Source organism: Mustela nivalis (assembly GCF_964662115.1).
Source record: "Mustela nivalis genome assembly, chromosome: 4".
Classification (NCBI taxonomy): Eukaryota; Metazoa; Chordata; class Mammalia; order Carnivora; family Mustelidae; genus Mustela; species Mustela nivalis.
Window position 1 is genome coordinate 12,307,124 of NC_139023.1, and position 19,507 is coordinate 12,326,630.

Consider the following 19,507-nt stretch of genomic DNA (forward strand, 5'->3'; position numbering starts at 1 on the left):
TCCTTCATCTTGTTTCCATTTTATGTTCTAGAGTATGATGTGTGGAAAGATTCATGCCATCCACACATTTTTTTTCAAGTTTCATTGATAAACCTTGTTACATTTTCTTCCCTTAGCCCATTCACCAATGAAAAATTTATAATTTATTTATACTTGTTTTATTCATACTTAGTTTACAGCTAATTTAAATAGTTTGAGTTTTTTGTTGTTGTTGGGTATTGGAGAACAAAATAAGCAAGGATAGATCCTCATTACTAGCAAGTAAGAAACACAGAAGATCCTCAGTAGAAGTAAAAGTTTGGTTAAGAGTCAAGTTGTGTGCTATAGAACAATGCTATAGAAATATCATGTGGGCTAAACATAGGATCTTAAATATTCTAGTAGCCCATTGAAAAAGCAAAACTAAACATATGAGATTCATTTAAATAATGTGACACTTACCCCAATATATAAAAGAACTATTATTTAAACAAGTAGTCAACAGAAAAATTATCCCTAAGACATTTTATATTTTTTTTGTACTAAGGCTTTGAAATCTAGTGTATACTTTATATTTATAGCACATTTCAGTTAAGACTAGCTGCATTTCAAGAACTTAGTAGGGACATGTGACTAGTGGACACAGTATTGGACATGGAACAAGTAGAAAGTATGAACATAGTGTGCTAGCATAAAAGCTGATAGATCTAACCTGAGGCCTGACCTGATGATCACCTACCCTGCTTGCTTAGGAAGGAAGGTTTGAGTAATTAGAACTAGCTAGTGCAAAATGTTGGACTCTTCAAAAAGCAACAAAAATGTATTGTTAAGGGTATTAAAATATGACTTTTCTTTTTTCTACAGTCTCTCTGGACTTGTCATGGTATTTTTTGTTTGCTAATCAATGCCATTCTAAATGAAAAAATTAGAATTTTAAAATACTAGCAATAGTTATATTATCCATCTTCATATTGTAAAATATTGATTTCAAATATAAATGCAAAAGAATTTAAGTATGTGTACAATTGTGTTTCATAGCTCACACATGCATGAATTTGACTCTTCCCAGAACAATGGAAACACTATGCAAGGCTAGTTTGACAATTTTTATTTCCTTTGTTGTTAATGTGCACATTTTACCATTGCTCTCTACCTTTAGCTTAAGCAAGAAAGAACTGGAAAGTCCTTGTATGTCATTATTTTCAGCAGAAGCTATTGGCTAATATAAGAAAAATGGGAGCAAAAAAGGTTATAATAGGGTCCTTGGGTGTTTTGTGTTTAGTAGAATGCTATTGCCTTCTTTCTGAGTTCTAAGGAAGCTCTGCTTCAAACAGAAAACATGGCCTCCTGGGACAAAACTACTTAATCAGAATTACTGGGAGAGGAACAGGAATTGACAGGTTAAAGATGCTCCTTATGTGACTATTATCCATGCTAAAATTTAAGATTAAGAAACACTGTTTAGACCTCCCTTTTCCCAAGGCAATGAACACGCTCTCTCTATGATATTCTAACAGCATTGCTTTTTTTTTTTTTTTTTAAACCTAGAGGTTCTGTCTTATAATGGAATTAATCAGCCTTTCCTATTTGAAGTACTCAGAGGCATTATGAAATTCTGATGTGCTGGCCCTGTTCTATTCACCATTTCTGTGTATTTCAGAAATCAACAAGACAGAAACAGACAACTTTCTAAACAGCTGTAAGTGTAATATATTTATTAAAATTGCATTACCGGAATGTAAAAAGTTAACACTAAATCATTTAGGCTTACTTTGTGTGATATTATAGGGTCAGAATAAAATTTGATTGGTCTGTGCAAAGCACAGGATACTTTATCTTATCATTGAGTTACACTTTTATTACTAAAGAACAAAAAAAATTGGAGAACTATGGAGTGGATAGATAGCTGCCCAGCAGGTGTCTAGTGGAAATGAGTTGTACAGTTGTTAAAAAAGGGAGAAAAGACTCAATATTCTAATAGCAGATATCTACGATACACTCTCATAAACATTTTTTAAAGATTATATGAAAGTCATCTTTATGTTGGTATTTTTTAGCTACAGGCAGAAACTTATTATTACTCTACACTAAATAAAATCTGCATGATGTCATTAATCTCATATTATGGAAATTTAAACAATTAGGGGGTTGGAGTATATATCAATAAAATTACTAAAGGCTCAGATAATATCTTCACCCATATTTTAAAAGTATTGACTCTAGGCTTAGTATTTCCCTTCCTCTACAGCAGAGTCCCCCGTCATGATTGAGAGGATATATTTGGTAATTATGGAATTTGTACATAATGTCCGTATCTTAAAAGATGGAAGGAAATGTGCTACTCACCCCTTAGAATATTGGTTAATTCACAAACTTGATTGAACATGAGAAACAAGAATAATCCTGTTAACCTCAATGATGTATATTCTTTCCACCAATATTTATTATGAAACTGTTGTGTGCTACTGGTATATAAGGCAAAAGGGATGTAAAATGAATGAGATATAATCCTTGTCTAAAACAGCTCATACTCTAATGAGAGTAGGTGTATGAGACTAATGCATGAACACATAATTCTAAAGCAGTGGTTCTCAAACGGGAAATTTTGACCCCCACATGGTCATGCCTGGTTAACATTTTGGTTATCATGATTTCAAGGGGGGATGCTACTGGCATCTAATATGTGTAGGTGAGGGAATTCTTCTGAATATCCTGTGATGACTGGCACAGCTGTCCACAACAAGGAATTACCCATCTCAAAATGTTAATAGTGTCAGTGTTGAGAAACCCTGTTATAAACTTTATATACATTATATATAAAATTATGTAATATATGTATATAGAGAGTTAATGTATATGTAGTATATATGTATATGTAATTAGTGTATATATAATAAAATCTGTTACAGGTTTTATATTATTATATATAAATAATATATAAGTAGTGTGTATATATAATATATATAACTAGTATATATATAATTAGTACTGGTAACTATATTAGCACATACACATGTATATAGAGACAGACATTAATGTAGCTATGTGTATAATTATACACACACACACAGATGATGATGCTGATGATGAAGGTGACAACAATGATGGAAGTATCAAAAGAGCCGTAACTAATCTAGTTTGGGGGCAGAGGAATTGTGAGAGAAGGCCTCATAGTGGAGGTAATGGTTGACTTAAATCTTACAAGATAAGTAATTGTTAAATTAATGAACGGCTATACCTAAAGGAAAAGTAAGAGGAGAAAATGTCTGATACTGTTGGAGCACAAAGTACAAAAGAAATTTGAGATAGTGACACAATTTGACACTTAAAAGCACGGTGAAGTAAGGCATCATCTCTCTTTGGCAGGCTGTGGGACACGGAGGAGTAAAACTGCAAGTCAGAGTCTGCGAATCGTCGGTGGGACACAGGTGGAAGAGGGCGAATGGCCGTGGCAAGCTAGCCTGCAATGGGATGGCACCCATCGCTGTGGGGCAACTCTAATTAACAGCACGTGGCTTGTGAGTGCTGCTCACTGCTTTAGAACGTAAGTCCTGAATGACTGGCTTGTGAACGACTGGGGATAAGCAAAGTGCGTTGCGGCTTGCCAGGAAGGAAATACCTCAAGAAGTTGGAAAGAGATGAGTTTAATATAAAGATAAAATATATGTCACAAAGAGGTACAATAAAGTGTATCTCAAATATATGTCACAAAAAATTGACATAAAATATATGTCAAAATATATGTCTCATAATCCTTAGTAAGAGGTTTAATAGTCTGGAAATGGAAATGGCTTCAAAATACATGTAGATAAATTATCCATTGATAAATAAATAATAATTTGTCAAAAGAAGCAAGAGTTTTAAAGAAATGTTAACATCATCTTTTGACTTTGAGCTTGATGTCAAAGACCCATATATATATCTTTGCTGTATGTCTATGAGAGATGGGGTTGGGGATAGTTGGTTTCATCTCAGTGGGGAAATTCCACGTGTCAAGAAAGAATTAAGTATGAAGAAATTTGGTAGTAAATTATACAGCTGAGTAAGTTGACTAGTTGTATGACAAAGAATGGAGACCTTTCAACCCAATGCAAAATACCTGTGTATATAGGATAGTACCACTTTGTTATATTTATGCATAGCTCTTTCAGTTTTCAGAGAAATGTGTGTTTGTGGGTAGGGAACAAGGTGCATAAAATACATTTGGTTCTTTCATTCTGTACAAAATATGCTTCCCATATGTTTCTCGGGGTCACTGATTCCTAGAAATGTCAAAAAGTCCTACGATCTGGGCTGAACAACTCAGATGCAGAGTGGCATGTGTCTTCCAACAACCATGCTACTGTGGCTTTTCTACCTGATGGTACTCCTGAGTCTGATTCTCAGATTAGAAAGAGTTTGTTTCTATACATAGAAACTGTAATTTTAAAAAGAAAACTTATATTGACTCCAGCAGCTTAAATTATTATTAATATAAGTCATTACACTGGTAGTATGGTTAAGGAGAATTTATTCTTTGAACTTTTCCCTCAGGTATAAGGACCCAGACAGATGGACTGTTTCCTTTGGAGTAACAATAAACCCTCCAAAGATGAAACGAAGACTCAGAAGAATAGTTGTCCATGAAAAATATAAGTATCCATCACATGACTATGATATTTCAGTTGCAGAGCTTTCCAGCCCTGTTCCCTACACAAATGCAGTACATAGGATTTGTCTCCCTGATGCATCCCATGAGTTTCACCCAGGCAGTGAGATGTTTGTGACAGGATTTGGAGCACTGCAAAATGACGGTGAGCATTTGAAGAGAAGTCAAACCATAGGAACTCAACTTGGTATTCTAAGGCATTTAAAGAATGGAGTGTCATTATGCCAAAATATGTTGGCAGGTTGGTAATATGGACGTGGGAAACTCTGACCCCATTTGTGAACAAGGTCATTTAAAAGACACACACATTCCTTCATTGCTATAGGTTGCTATCAAGCGCCTCACTATTACTGTAGTAATGGTGCTTGGTAAGGTGTCCAATAAACATGGCTGAACTTTTTAATAGGGAATTGACCACATAAGAGATTGGGTATCATTAATATACCCAATTGTGAAGATGAGAGAATCATAAGGTCACCATTCTCTCTATTGAAATAAGATTCCAAGTTTTGCCACGAGATGGAAGTCACTTGAACAACTTGAGATTCTCTTATAAGTACCTAACTTTTCATTTAAAGTAGTTAAGAAGTAATTCTTTCCCAAAATATGACTGTACCTGAAAAAAAACATATTCTATATTGCCATCTCATTTAATAATTTTGATTTTCCTGAGGTTTTTAGAATATATGTATATATACAAATATAAAGACTATTTTTTCCCTTTAGGTAGTAGTCAAAATCATCTTTGGCAAGTACAGGTGGATCTCATAGACACTCAAACCTGTAATGAACCCCAATCTTATAATGGTGCCATAACTCCTAGAATGTTATGTGCTGGCTCCTTGAAAGGAAAAAGAGATGCGTGCCAGGTATGTGGTTTGACCTAGTAGTATGCTGCAGAATTTTTCTTCATTTTTTATTTTGAATTTATTAGAGATTTATAGAAAGTATATAGAGGGATTTCCCATGTTCTTTGATTCATTTTCCACAAATGTTATATCTCACATTCCTATAGTACAATATAAAAGCTAGGAAATTGACATCGGTGCAATGTGTGCTTCTAGTTCAATGGCATTTTGTTACATATGCAGATCTGTGTAACCATCACTGCAGTTGAGAATTATTCCATCACCACAAAGATCTTCTTTATAGTAACACCTATTTCTCTATCACTTTCTTTTTTTTCCTAAATCTTTATTTAAATTCCAGTTAGTTAACATACAGTGTAATATTAGTTGCCAGTGTATAATGCAGTGATTCAGCACTTCCGCACAACACCCCATGCTCATCACAAGTGCACGCCTTAATCTCCATCACCTATTTCAACCATCCCCCCACCCAGTCCCCTCTGGATTCCATCAGTTTGTTCTTAATAGCTAAGACTCTGTTTCTTGGTTTACCTCACATTCTCTTTTTTTCCCCTTTGCTTGCTTTTTTTGTTTATTAAATTCTGCATATGAGGAAATCATATGGCATTTATCTTTATCTGACTTGTATCGCTTAACATAATACTCCCTAGTTCCATCAGTGTCATTGCAAATGGCATATTTCATTCTCTTTTGTGGCTGAGTAATATTCTATTACACACACACACACACACACACACACTCCTACATCTTCTTTGTCTATTCATCAGTTGAAGGACATAATTTGGTTGTTGTATATAGTGCTGCTATAACATTGGGGTACATGTATCCCTTTGAATTAGTATTTTTGTATTCTTTGGGTAAATACATAGAAGAGCAAATTGCTGGATCACAGGGTAATTTCATTTTTAACATTTTGAGAAATCTCCCTACTGTTTTCCAGAGTGGCTGCACCAGTTTGCATTCCTACCAACAGTGAAAGAGGGTTTTTCCCCTTTCTCTACATTCTGGCCAGCACCTGCTATTTCTTGTATTATTGATTTTAGTCATTCTGACAAGTGTGAGGTGCTATCTCATTGTAGTTTTAATATGCATTTCCCTGATGATGAGTGATGCGGAGCATCTTTTCACGTGTCTTTTATCCATCTGTATGTCCTCTTTGGAAAAATGTCCATTCATGTCTTCTGTACATTTTTAAATTGGATTACTCATTTTTGGGGTGTTGAGTTTTATAAGTTCTTTATATATTTTAGATACTAACCCTTTATCAGATACATAATTTGCAAAAATCTTGTTCCATTCTGGAAGTTGCCTTGTAGTTCTGTTGATTGTTTCTTTCATTGTGCAGAAGCTTTTTATAATGATGAAGTTGTTTTTGTTTCCCTTGCCTCTAGAGACATATCTAGAAAGCAGTTGCTATGGCCAATGTAAATCCTGTATCACTCTTTCATTACTAACACCTGCAAATCATGAATCTGTTTTCCATCTCTACAATTTTGTAATTTTGACAGTGTTATATAAATAGAATCATACTGTAGCTTTTTTTTTTTTTTAAGAATTCTATTTTGATTTATCTACTAGTATTTTTGACTAGGCTATCTCTGTGGAAAAATTTTTGTGGTTCCTCTCAGTTGTATATACACAACTTAACACAGTCTACTGGTGTTGAGATTTTACTAGTAAGAAAACTTACTTCCCTTTAAGCGTCTTTATGTTTCCACATTTATAATGATAGTATTAATGTAAATTTTAATATTTCCTCTACATACATTGAGAACCACATTAGATAATGTTTTTGCTTCAAGTTCCACTTTCCTTCAAGAGTTGAAGAAAAGTCTGTTTATTCATAATTTTGTTCTTTATTCCTTCCTGGTTTTCTAAGATTTTTTCTTATCATTTTTTACTGTTTTAGAAACTTCCTTTAGCCTTGTTTTTAATGTACATCTGCTAATGACAAATTCCCTCACTTTTACTGTCTACAAAATTCTTCATTTCTTATTCATTCCTGGACCATAATTTTGTCAGATATAGAATTTGGGATTGACAGTTCTTTTCTTTCAGCATTTAGATCATGGCCTCTGTGAATTTCTGGTGAGAGATGTATTATTACCAGAATTGTTTTTTACCTATAGATGATCTGCCATTTCTTTATTGCTGTGTTCAAGACTTTTCTTTGTCTTTATCTTTTATCAAAAAGTTTTTATCAAAAGTTTGATTGTGTCTTGGCATGGATTTCTTTGGGTTATCCTGTTTTGGGTTTACTCTGTTTGTTTGTTTGTTTGTTTGTTTATAGCAATAAGTAAAATGTCCTTACTCAGCTTTTTGGATGTGCAGATTCATGTCTGTTGACAAACTTGGGAAAATTTCCACCATTATTTCTTTGAATAATTTCCTAGCCCCACTTTCTTTTTTGTATCCTTCTGGGAGCCTAATAATAGCAATGTTAGTTGTTTTGTCAGTATCAGATGTCCCTGAGCTTATTTTTATTCCCCCATCCCCATTCCTGATTGTATTGCTCAGATTGTGTAATTTCTGCCATTCTGTCTTCAAGATCACCGATTCTCTCTTCTGTCATCTTTATCCTATTGAGCCCATCCAAACAGGTTTTTAATTATTTCATTTTTCAGTTCTAGTATATCTATTTGATCCTTCTGTATATCTGCTATTTCTTTGCTGAAACTTCTTATTTTTTAATTTGTTTCAAGCATAGTGGTAATTGCTCATTAAGACATTTTTGTAATGCCTGCTTTAAAATCTTTGTCAGAAAATTTCACTATCTGTCTCATCTCAGTCTATCTGTTGATTGTCTTTTCTTTTTCAAGTTGAGATTTTCTAGTTCTTGGTATGATAAGTGATTTCCAGGTATATCTTGGACATTTTGAGTATTATAAAACTCTGGATCTTATTTAAATTCTTCTGTTTTAGCATGCTTCCTCTCACATAACACTGGCTGGAATAGGTAGGTTCTACCTCATTTCCTACTGATCTTCCTTTGACACCCAAATAGAGGAGAAGAGCTTTGTTACTGCTGGATGGAAGTGGGATTTTAGGCTCTGTATTAAGCTTCCTCTGATACCAGTCTGGCCGGGAGAACCTTGTTACTGCTCCATTTGTGGCCTCCACAGACATCATGGGGTAGTGGCCTCATTACTATTGGCAGTGGGGATAGCCCTGACTTTGCACGAGGTCTCCTCTGACATCACCCTAAGTGAGAAAGGTAGGCCTCATTTCTACAGAGTTATAGTCTATGCTCTCTAGCTGGTCACCATAGGAAAGAAAGAGAAGGGTTTCATTATCACCTGGCAGAAATCAAAGTTTAGTTTCCAACTCAGCCTTCTCTGGTGGAGGAGGGGATCTTACAGCCTGGTAGGGGTAGAAGCCTAGGCTCCCCACTTTGCCTTTACTGTTGGGGGTTAAGATAGGGCCACAGTTTTTCTGTGTTTGGTTGGAGTAGAGCAGGTAGTATCTAAAAGCTTTTGTCCTCCAGGGGCACCTAGGTGGCTCAGTTGTTAGCATCTGCCTTTGGTTCAGGTCATGATCCCAGTGTCCTAGGATCAGGCTCCCTACGCAGTGGGAAACCTACTTCTCCCTCTCCCACTCCCCCTGCTTGTGTTATCTCTCTGTCAAGTAAATAAATAAAATATTTAAAAGTATATATAAATAAAAAATAAAAGGATTTTTTTTGTCCTCCATAGATTGCCCCACTTCAGTTTCTTTGACTAGAGAAAGAAAGGTTTTCACGGGGCTATTTTTTCATCCATATCTGTTGGCAGGTTGCTAGATTAACATTTTTATAAGCTCTATGTTCAGGATAAGTAGAGCAAAAAAGCAAATCCAGGGAGCTCATTATTTTATCATTCCTTGAGTCCTCGGGTTCCTAGGTCTCCTGGCATCTTCTATCTACTTTTCAGTGTTTTTTTATATTTATTTCTAAAGTCCAGTTTAAAAAAAAATTAATTAATTATTATCTTTTAAATTTAGTTTGGGTAAAAATAAGTAATTCTATTCTACCTTTGTCTAGAGCATAGACATCATTTTGAACCCTGCTTTTGCTTTCCAGCACACAAGCTAGCACTGTTTGCCTGCTATGACAGCTATGATCTCTATGTCTTCATCTACATTGCTGATAGAATCAAGGCCAATACTCATTCCATGGGTATAATTTTAATTTTGTGATTTGACAGATCTTATGTTTAATGTGCACTCCTCTAAGTTTCAAATTGGTTTTTGAAATTACATGTTATTCTATATATTCTACAGTCTAGATCCATATAGTGATTTATTGTTCATTTCTAAGAATTTTTTTTCAACTTTTCATGTTTTTTCTCTCTTACATATACACTACATTTTTTTTTTTCTTTCATTGACTTTACTTCCATTAATCCATGACTGACTTCATCATTGTCCTTTCCCAACTTTTACCTCTGGGTCAGTCAATTCAGCATTGTTCAATTTGCTACATTAAACTCTTTCACCCAGCTGACCTTTCTCCATACTCTTAGCAAACACTAAAGATTAGACTTAACTCATTGTGTTTCTTTGTCCACTCTGAGACCCTGATTATTCCTGGAGGAAGACAAGGGACAATATAGATAGTTCCCATTACAAAATTCTACAGAAAATTCAAGTTGATCTTGTGAATAAAATACTAAAATAAAACCAATTGAATAAAAGAAACACATGAAAATATACCCATAGCCTTCATTATTTGCAGACTCTGTGCCTATGAATTCATGTATTTGCTAAAATTTGTTTGTAAATCCCAAATCAATTATCAAGGCACTTGATAAGGCAGAATAGCAAAAAATATGAGTCACCCAATGTGCATGTTCCCACCTGAGGTCAAAAGGAAATGTGCTGCCTTCTTATTTCAGCTCTCATACCATAAATTTGTGTATCTTTTTTGGTGTATTTAGTGCCACATTTTTCTCATTTTTGTTGGTAACTTCACCATTTAAAATAGTTCCCAAGTGTAGTGCTGAAGTAAGGTACAAGAAGTCTGTGATGTGCCACATGGAGAAAATTTGTGTGTTAGGTAAGTGTCATACAGGCATGAGTTACAGTGCTGTTGGCTATGAGTTCCACATGAATGAATTAATAATAGATCTTAATGTGTCTTTAAGTGAAGCATACATAAAATATGGATATGTGTTGATCAGTTGATGAAGATAAGACCAGAAGCTCATGGAAATCAAACCCTTTATTTCCCCCTGGAGCAATGATTCAGTATTCACTAATTCAGGGTTTATGGCAACTTCATAAAAAAGAACTGCTATGAATAGCAAGAATCAATTATATTTTATTTGGCTTCTTGATAGTCATAGAATCATAGTTTAGATATTCTAGATCTTCTCTTGCCTTAATCTCTGGTCTTACTTGCCTCTAACATTACCAAAACATATGATTTTGCATTTGTGATCATCATTTATGATTTTTGTTCAAATATCTCAGCTTCTATAAAGTATGCAAGGAAGAGCTGTATGACTCTTTTGTATTATAAATTATTTATTACAGAAAATTTCCTAATGTATGTATAAGTAAAGAGAGTTATATAATGAACCCCAATGTACTCATCACTTAGCTTCAACAATTATCAGCTCATGACCAATTTTACTTCATCCCTATATATCTTCTTTTTTTTTAAGATTTTATTTATTTATTTGACAAACAGAGATCACAAGTAGGCAGAGAGGCGGCAGAGAGAGTGGGGGAAGCAGGCTCCCCGCCTAGCAGAGAGCCCAATGTGGGGCTCGATCCCAGGACCCTGAGATCATGACCTGAGCTGAAGGCAGAGGCTTTAACCCACTGAGCCACCCAGGCGTCCCTCATTCCTACATATCTTAACACAATCTTCTCATCTCTTCCTTCTCCACCCTATTTTTTCAGATCTATTTTGAAGTAAATCCCAGATGTCATATAATTTCATCTGTAAATATGCTCTCTACTCTACAATGCCACTTCCATGATGGTATTTGATGTGAATGTTCCTTTTCCTTATAATTTGGGGAATTAAAGAGAAGGAACAAAGTTTCAGTTTGTGATTATAAAACCCTGCTTTCCTACTTCTGAAAACCAATTTTTTCCTATCTCTGGCACCATGTTTTTTTTTTCCCCATTTTAGGTCCAGTGTTCACAATTATTTTTTTAAGATTTTATTTATTTATGTGAGAGAGAACATGAGTGAAGAGAAGGTCAGAGAGAAAAGCAGACTCCCCATGGAGCTGGGAGCCTGATGCGGGACTCAATTCCAGGACTCCGGGATCATGACCTGAGCTGAAAGCAGTTGTCCAACCAACCGAGCCACCCAGGCGTCCCCAGTGTTCACAATTTTTGACACTTGACCAGTTCCATATACTTTAAAATCTCAAAATTCATCAATATCATCATATGCAAAAATCTTTACTTGGATCTTCTTCTCAGTGACATTTGGCTACCTCCTCTTTCTTAAAATAGATTCTTCTTTGGGTTCTATAATCCTGAAATGTGCTGATTTCCCCTCCTCTTTCTCCTACCACTCATTTCTGGCTCTTTTTTTTTTTTAATTTTTTTATTTTTTATAAACATATATTTTTATCCCCAGGGGTACAGGTCTGTGAATCGCCAGGTCCACACACCCCACAGCACTCACCAAAGCACACCCCCCACAATGTCCATAACCCCACCCCCTTTCTCCCAACCCCCCTCCCCCAGCAACCCTCAGTTTGTTTTGTGAGATTAAGAGTCACTTATGGTTTGTCTCCCTCCCAATCCCATCTTGTTTCATCTATTCTTCTCCTACCCACTTAAGCTCCCATGTTGCATCACCACTTCCTCATATCAGGGAGATCATATGATAGTTGTCTTTCTCCGCTTGACTTATTTCACTATCATTCCTGGTTCTTTATCCTGCTTTCTCTTTCTCTCTCCCTGTTTAAGACTAACTATCCATTAAGACTCAGGTCTTGGGTGAAAATTTTCTCTCTTCTCTATCTACTCACTGAAAGAAACTATCTTTTCTCTGAACTCAGTTGTCCTTTTAATGACTTCCAAATCTATGTAATCAGAATTAAACTCTTGCCCAGTTCAGTCTCACATTTCCACCTACTCCAAAAACGTTTTCATTTATAAGTTTTAAGTTTTTAGTATAAGATTAAAACTTGTATATGTGCCATCTCAAACTCAACAGGCATTATGAAACGTTACAGGCATACCTTGAAGATACTGTGGGTTCCATTCCAGGCTACCACAATGAAATGAATCAAATGGTTTTTTCTGTTTCTCAGTGCATATAAAAGTTATTTTTACACTCAACTGTACTCTGTTAGGTATACAATAACATTATGTATAAAATAACCAATGCATATACTATAATTTAAAAATATTTTATTGCTAAAAGTTGCTAATCATCATCTGAGCTTTCAGTGAGCTGTAATTTTTTTCCTGCTAGAGAATATTGCCTCAGTATTGATGGCTGCTGACTGATCACAGTGGTGGTTGCTGAAGGTTGGGAGGCTTAGTCAATTTCTCAAAATAAGACAATAAAGAAGTTTGCCACATAGACTTTTCCTTTCACAGATGATTTCTCTATAGCATGCAATGCTGTTTGATAGCATTTTATCCACCGTAGAACTTCTTTCAAATTGGAGTCAATCATCTCAAACTCTGCCACTGCTTTACCAACTAAATTTATATTCTAAGTCCTTTGTTATAATTTCAACAATCTTCACAACATCTTCACTGGGAGTCGATTCCATCTCAAGAAACCACTTTCTTTGTTCATTCATAAGAGGCAATTCCTTGTCCATTAAAGTTATATGGTGAGATTGCAGTAATTCAGTCCCATCGTAAGGCTCCACTTCTAATTCTAATTCTTTTGCTATTTTTTTTTAATTTTTATTTATTTTTTTAAATTTATTTTCAGTGTTCCAGAATTCATTGTTTATGCACCACACTCAGTGCTCCATGTAATACGTGCCCTCCATAATCCCCACCACCAGGCTCACCCGTCCTCCTACCTCCCGCAAAACCCTCAGTTTGTTTCTCAGAGTCCACAGTCTCTCATGCTTTGTCTCCCCCTCCAATTTCCCCCAATTCACTTCTCTTCTCCATCTCCCCATGTCCTCCTTGTTATTCCTTATGCTCCACAAATAAGCAAAACCATATGATAATTGACTCTCTCTGCTTGACTTATTTCCCTCAGCATAATCTCTGCCAGTCCCGTCCATGTTGATACAACAGTTGCATATTCACCCTTTCTGATGGAGGCATAATACTCCGTAGTATACATGGACCATATCTTCTTTATCCAGTTGTCTGTTGAAGGGCATCTTGGTTCTTTCCATAGTTTGGTGACTGTGGCCATTTGTAACACATTTGCCATGATTTCATCCACTCGAGTCTCAAACCCTAAATTTATCCCTAACGGTTGAAATCAACTTCTTCCAAATTCCATTTAATGTTGATATTTTGACCTCTTCCCATTACTCATAAATGTTCTTAAAGGCATCTAGAATGGTGCTTTCTTTGCTGAAGATTTTCAATTTACTTTAAAGGAATCACTATCTATGGCAGCGATAGCCTTACAAAATGTACTTCTTAAATAATAAGACTTGAAAGTCAAAATTATTACTTGGCCCACATGTTTGCAGGTATGAAAACGACATTAATCTTGCAGTACATCTCTACCAGAGCTCTTGGGGAACCAGATGTACTGCCAATGAGCAGTAATATTTTGAAAGAAATCCTTTTTTCTGAGCTGTCATTCTCAACAGCGGGCTTAAAATATTTTGTAAAGCATGTTGTAAACAGATGTGCAATCATTCAGGCCTTGCTCTATTTCTATAACAAAGGAAGAGTAGATGTATCATAATTCTTAAGATTCCTAGGATTTTTCAGAATGGTATGTGAGCCTTAGTTTCAGCTTAAAGTCACCAGCTGCATAAGCTCCTAACTGGCGAGTCAGCCTGTCCTTGAAGCTTTGAAGCCAGACATTGACTTATCTTCTTTAGCTATGAAAGTCTTAGATAGGATCTTTTTCCAGTAGAAGGCTGTTTCACCTATATTGAAAATCTGTTTTGGGGCACCTGTGTGGCTCAGTTGGTTAAGCATCTGCCTTCGGCTCAGGTTATGATCCCAGAGTCCTGGGATCAGCATCCATCACCCTGCTCAGCAGGGAGTTGCTTTTCCCTCTCCTTCTGCTGCTTCCCCTGCATGTGCTCTCTCAGACTTTTTCTCTGTCAAATAAATAAATATAATCTTAAAAAATTAGAAAATCTGTTGTTTAGTGAAGCCATCTTCATGAATTTTCTTAGCTACAGCTGCTAGTGCAGCTTCTATATTGGCAGCTGCCTTGTCACCTTGCACTTTGATGTTATGCTGACAACTCCTTAACCCTCATGAGCCAATCTCTGCCAGCTTTGACCTTTCCTTCTGCAGCTTCCTGAGCTCCTGCAGCCTTCACAGAACTGAAGAGTGTTAGAGCCTTTTTCTGGACTAGGTTTTTGCTTAACATAATGTTGTGATTTGTTTCTTCTGTCCAGACCACTGAAACTCCATCATCAGCAATAAGTCTGTTTTGTTTTCTTATCACTCCTGTGTTCACGGGGGTAGCTGTTTTCATTTCCTTCAAGAACTTTTCCTTTGCATTCATAACTTGGCTGTTTGATGCAAGAGGCTTAACTTCCCGCTTGTCTCAGCTCTTGACATACTTCCTCACTAAGCTTAATTATTTCTACCTTCTGGTTAGACTGAGAAACACACAACTTTCCTCTCACTTGAATATTTAGAGGCCCCTGTAGGGTTATTAATTGGCCTAATTTCAATATTATTGCTTTTTGGGGAACAGAGAGGCCTGAAGAGAGGGAGAGAGATGGGGGAATAGCTTGCTGGTAGAGCAGTCAGACTACACACATTTATTAAGTTTCCCCTCTTATACAGGGCACAGTTCATAGCACCCCCAAACAATTACAATAGTAACATCAAAGATCGCTGATCACAGATCACCATAATAAATATGATAATGAAAAGGTTAGAAATATTATGAGAATTGCCAAACTGGGACACAGAGACACAAAATGGAAAAACAGCACTGGCAGAGTTACTTGACAAAGTAACTTTTTACTTTGTCACAAACCTTCTATTTGTAAAAAACAAAAACAAAAACAAACCAGTGTCTTTAAAGCACAATAAAGAAAGCATAATAAAATGAGGTATGTCTGTATCTGTTTTTCCATTTTCAAGTTTCTCCTTTATGTTACTGGGTTTCCTTATTGTTGAAGTCTACTTTTCCTTTTAGATCTTCTTCACATCTAATCGATTAAGTCTTTGGAGATATTTTTCTCTTTTACCATGTCTTCCAAATGTATCTCTGCCCCATACTTTTTGTCTAACACCCTTGTCTATTCCTTCATTACTTCATATCGTAACCACTAAATTGACTTCCTGGTTTGGCTTCTAGTTTCAAAGTTTCTGTTATGATATGTAATCCTTATTAAATTTCCTGTTTCACACTACACCACTCACTGAAAAGAACAGGATTTATGGGAAAAAAGGGCCAGAGACAGACCAACAGATCCCTCAAAGGCTATGCAACTTTTTACCCAGAGAATTAACAACAGCAGCAGAATTGTGTCTTGAAAAATAACTTGGACGGTGTGGGCAGGCAGAATGGCCAGGGTGACTGGTTACTTACGTGGGGTTTGTTAAAAACGCAGAGAAATGACAGAATGGACGGACCAGCTTGCTGGGGCCAAGGCAGTGCACATGAGAGGGTAGCCCTGAGTAGAGGAGAAAGTGTAACCTGCCAGGATGCATGAGGGAGTGAAGCTGTGCTGTGTTTCTCTGGCAGGGGGAGTCCAGGGCACAGGTACTTTACAAATATTTTATTAAAGGAGAGCCCCAAAGCTCCCTCCTCAGGGGGAAGTCTGTTCCTCCCTTTGTCCCTCCCCAGCTTGTGCTCTCTCTCATTCACTCTCTCAAATAAATAAATACATTCTTAAAAAAAAAAAAAGTAGAGCCCCAAGGACCTCTGCTTGTGCAACAGCTCAGTTGAGAGCTTTTTCCTCTTCTGAAGATCATAATTCTGTTCTCATTACCCTGGCTTCCCTACCTAAGACAAAACACATATAAACCATCACAATCTCTATCTTACACTGATTTAACTCCCCCATTCACTAATCATGTGTAAGCTAACTAGTCTTAGTAGGACAGTCTTTGCCTATTTGATACTTGTCAGTAGACATTATCATACGATACTGATACAATTTGGAAGGCTGTTAAGTACACTGCTATCTTTTTTCTTTGATTACTTATTTCTCAGACTCTTTTGTACCTTTCTCTTAGATAGCTTTAAATTTTGTGATCTCTGGAATCTTCTATTTCCTCATCCTAATCGGTGCTTTCATATAGGCTTGGGTTTCAGTTACCAAAATGATCTATTTGTATGTACCTGAGGGCATGTATTTACTATCTTTTGACATTTGAGGGTATAGGTAAACACTTACTGTTAACTGATTTAAAAATTACAGACACATTATTACAAATTTAGTTACCGTTAATATTAGCTAATATTTTTACATGAACAAAAGTAAATGCACAGGGAAGTTAATACAATGCAGGGCAAGAAATCTGGACTTCTGAGTTAGACCGCTGTGGATTCAAATTCATTTCTGCCCCTGAATAGCATGTGCCATCAGGCAAGTTACTTAATTTCTGAGAGTTTTGGTTTCCTTATTGTTAAAATGGAGAAAATGAAACCTCACTTCACATTTTGTTACTAGAATTACACGAATTAATGAGATAATATGTAATTAATTAAGAGCTCCATAGAGTGCTGAACACTTAGTGGGTGGTCAATATTAGAGACCCCGGGATTTTGAGGAAAAATCAGCCTGTACCTTGTTTTTATGACCTGTATGAAGAAACAGGCCTCTAGAGTTCACAATGCATAGACAATTGGAATTTCTGGTTTTAAACATGTCTTTACTAAGTTCTGATTTATGCCAGGCTCTATGCTAAGCGCTTGATACTGTCTTACTTGATCTTCAAAATTATCACTGGAGGTAGGTATTATTAGGAGCATTAAATATAAATTAAAGGTCTTAGCTACCTGGAAGAACCAGACTTGAGATTTAAACCCAGGTGTCCATCTCTGGTGTCTGTGCTTTTCTCAGTAATAGACTCTTCACCCTTCTTTGGGGAGCTATGTCATAGTGATAAGGGATATGAGGAATTCTCTTCTCAGATATACCAGAGAAGAATACTGTTCTCCAAAGATATGGTGCCTTTAATCTCGGTGTGCTGACTCCCGAATGTAAGCCAATACCCTAGGTAGTAGACCTTCTCCTTGATGTGAATTACTGACACGGGGGTATGGCTTCTGCATTTGAGCACAGTGAAAACTTTTGAAAATCGCCCCTTTCATTAAACTGGAGTCAGAAAAATAAAGAATGCTGCTGTAATCAACTGCATTATTAATGACTAATTTCTCCCTTCTCCTGTAGGGTGACTCCGGAGGACCACTGGTTAGTGCAGATGCCAGAGATATCTGGTATCTTGCTGGAATAGTGAGCTGGGGCGATGAATGTGCCCAACCCAATAAGCCCGGTGTTTACACTAGAGTGACTGCTTTCCGGGACTGGATCCGTTCCAAAACTTGTGTCTAAGAGAGAAAACCCTAGTAGAATGGAACACATGGTTTGTGTATGGACCATGCTCAGAGGTTCTCAGAGAGACAGAATCCCAAAAGAAGTCTTGCAGATCACCCGGATTGGACCCATCTAACGAAACTGTCTGCTTGATGTGCATGTTTCTTTCCTAGCTCTGCTTCACCCTGAGCTTCCTGCTCTGCAGATATGTTCTGTCCCGATTTGCATTCACTTGTTTTCTAGAAGTTTTGTCATCAAAATTTTGGCTCGTTGACATAAATTTCTTATGCATATATACAACTTGAAGTGATTCCTTCTTTCATTTCCCCAGAATCTCTCATCTTAATAAATCTCCACTTTCAAGGGGTGGGACAGAGTGGAAGGGAATATAAAAAACGAAAAACCTACATATTTTTATGCACAAAGAAGTATTAAGAGTTTTTTCCCTCCCTTAATGGTATGAGGAAAATGATCACATTTGTTACAACAGGTCAAGCAAACAGACCCCAGAACACCAAATACTTCATGTTGAAAAAAGAATGGGAATTCAGGAAATGCACAGAAACCAAGATACAGTTTTATTTTCATTTCTAGCTAACAAGTACAGAGATGAGTGTAGGGATGATTCTGTTTTCCTGTGGCCTACAATAATTAAAAAACTCTATATAATGTACTTGTTCTAAGGTAAAGCAAATAATATTTATTTAATATTTCACTGTTGAGGATATCAATATATAATAACAATATCATCAATTTGGTTGATATTATGATAGTTCAGGAAGAAGGGGAATATGGGAAAATAATACTACTCAATGTATTTCAAATTATTTTAAGATCTGAGGTTATGGAAATTCATTTGAAAACAACCAGTATACCTTATGTGTTAAGATTTGTTGTTGTTGTTGAAAAGAAGAAAATGACAAGAGAATCAGTCCAGAATTTTGAAGGAAATAGGATTATCACCAGGTGCTTCTGTATTTGCGTTTTCAAGTTTTTTCAAATACAAAGCCTTGACGGGAATAAGGTCCAGGTATTAGGGTGTAGATACAGTCATGCAAATGGAGGCCAGAACTCCATTTTGAGGTGATGGCACGCTTTTGCCTGCTGCTGAATTTCCAGCCCAGGATTGGACCACTGACCTCTTGGACTTCTCTGGGCTGAGATGGGAAGATATCATAGGAATGTATCCTGGAAGCTGCCACCCTGCTATGTCCAGTACAGCACTGAATTACTAATTGCTTGCAGACAAAACGGAAGAGTAAAAGCCGAATATCAACCACTTTCATAATTTTAGTTTTGGTAAATAACTACTGAGCAGTTAGAGACACAGCATGCAGGTGATCTAGGCCATTATGAAATTAGTTACAACTCATGCCATTATCTATGCTATG

The 19,507-nt window shown here is 36.4% G+C and overlaps 1 protein-coding gene across 1 annotated transcript in view; it reads left to right on the forward strand.

Moving 5' to 3' along the window:
* The window catches only part of LOC309863157 (transmembrane protease serine 11E-like), a 43,116-nt gene extending 24,705 nt beyond the window's left edge, over positions 1–18,411 (forward strand). The window contains exons 6-10 of the mRNA XM_082727617.1: positions 1,640–1,678; positions 3,346–3,523; positions 4,513–4,772; positions 5,354–5,496; positions 17,973–18,411. Of these exons, the coding sequence (XP_082583743.1) occupies positions 1,640–1,678; positions 3,346–3,523; positions 4,513–4,772; positions 5,354–5,496; positions 17,973–18,134 (782 nt within the window). The 3' untranslated portion in view covers positions 18,135–18,411. The remainder of the gene's footprint in view (positions 1–1,639; positions 1,679–3,345; positions 3,524–4,512; positions 4,773–5,353; positions 5,497–17,972) is intronic.
* Positions 18,412–19,507: the final 1,096 nt, after the last annotated feature.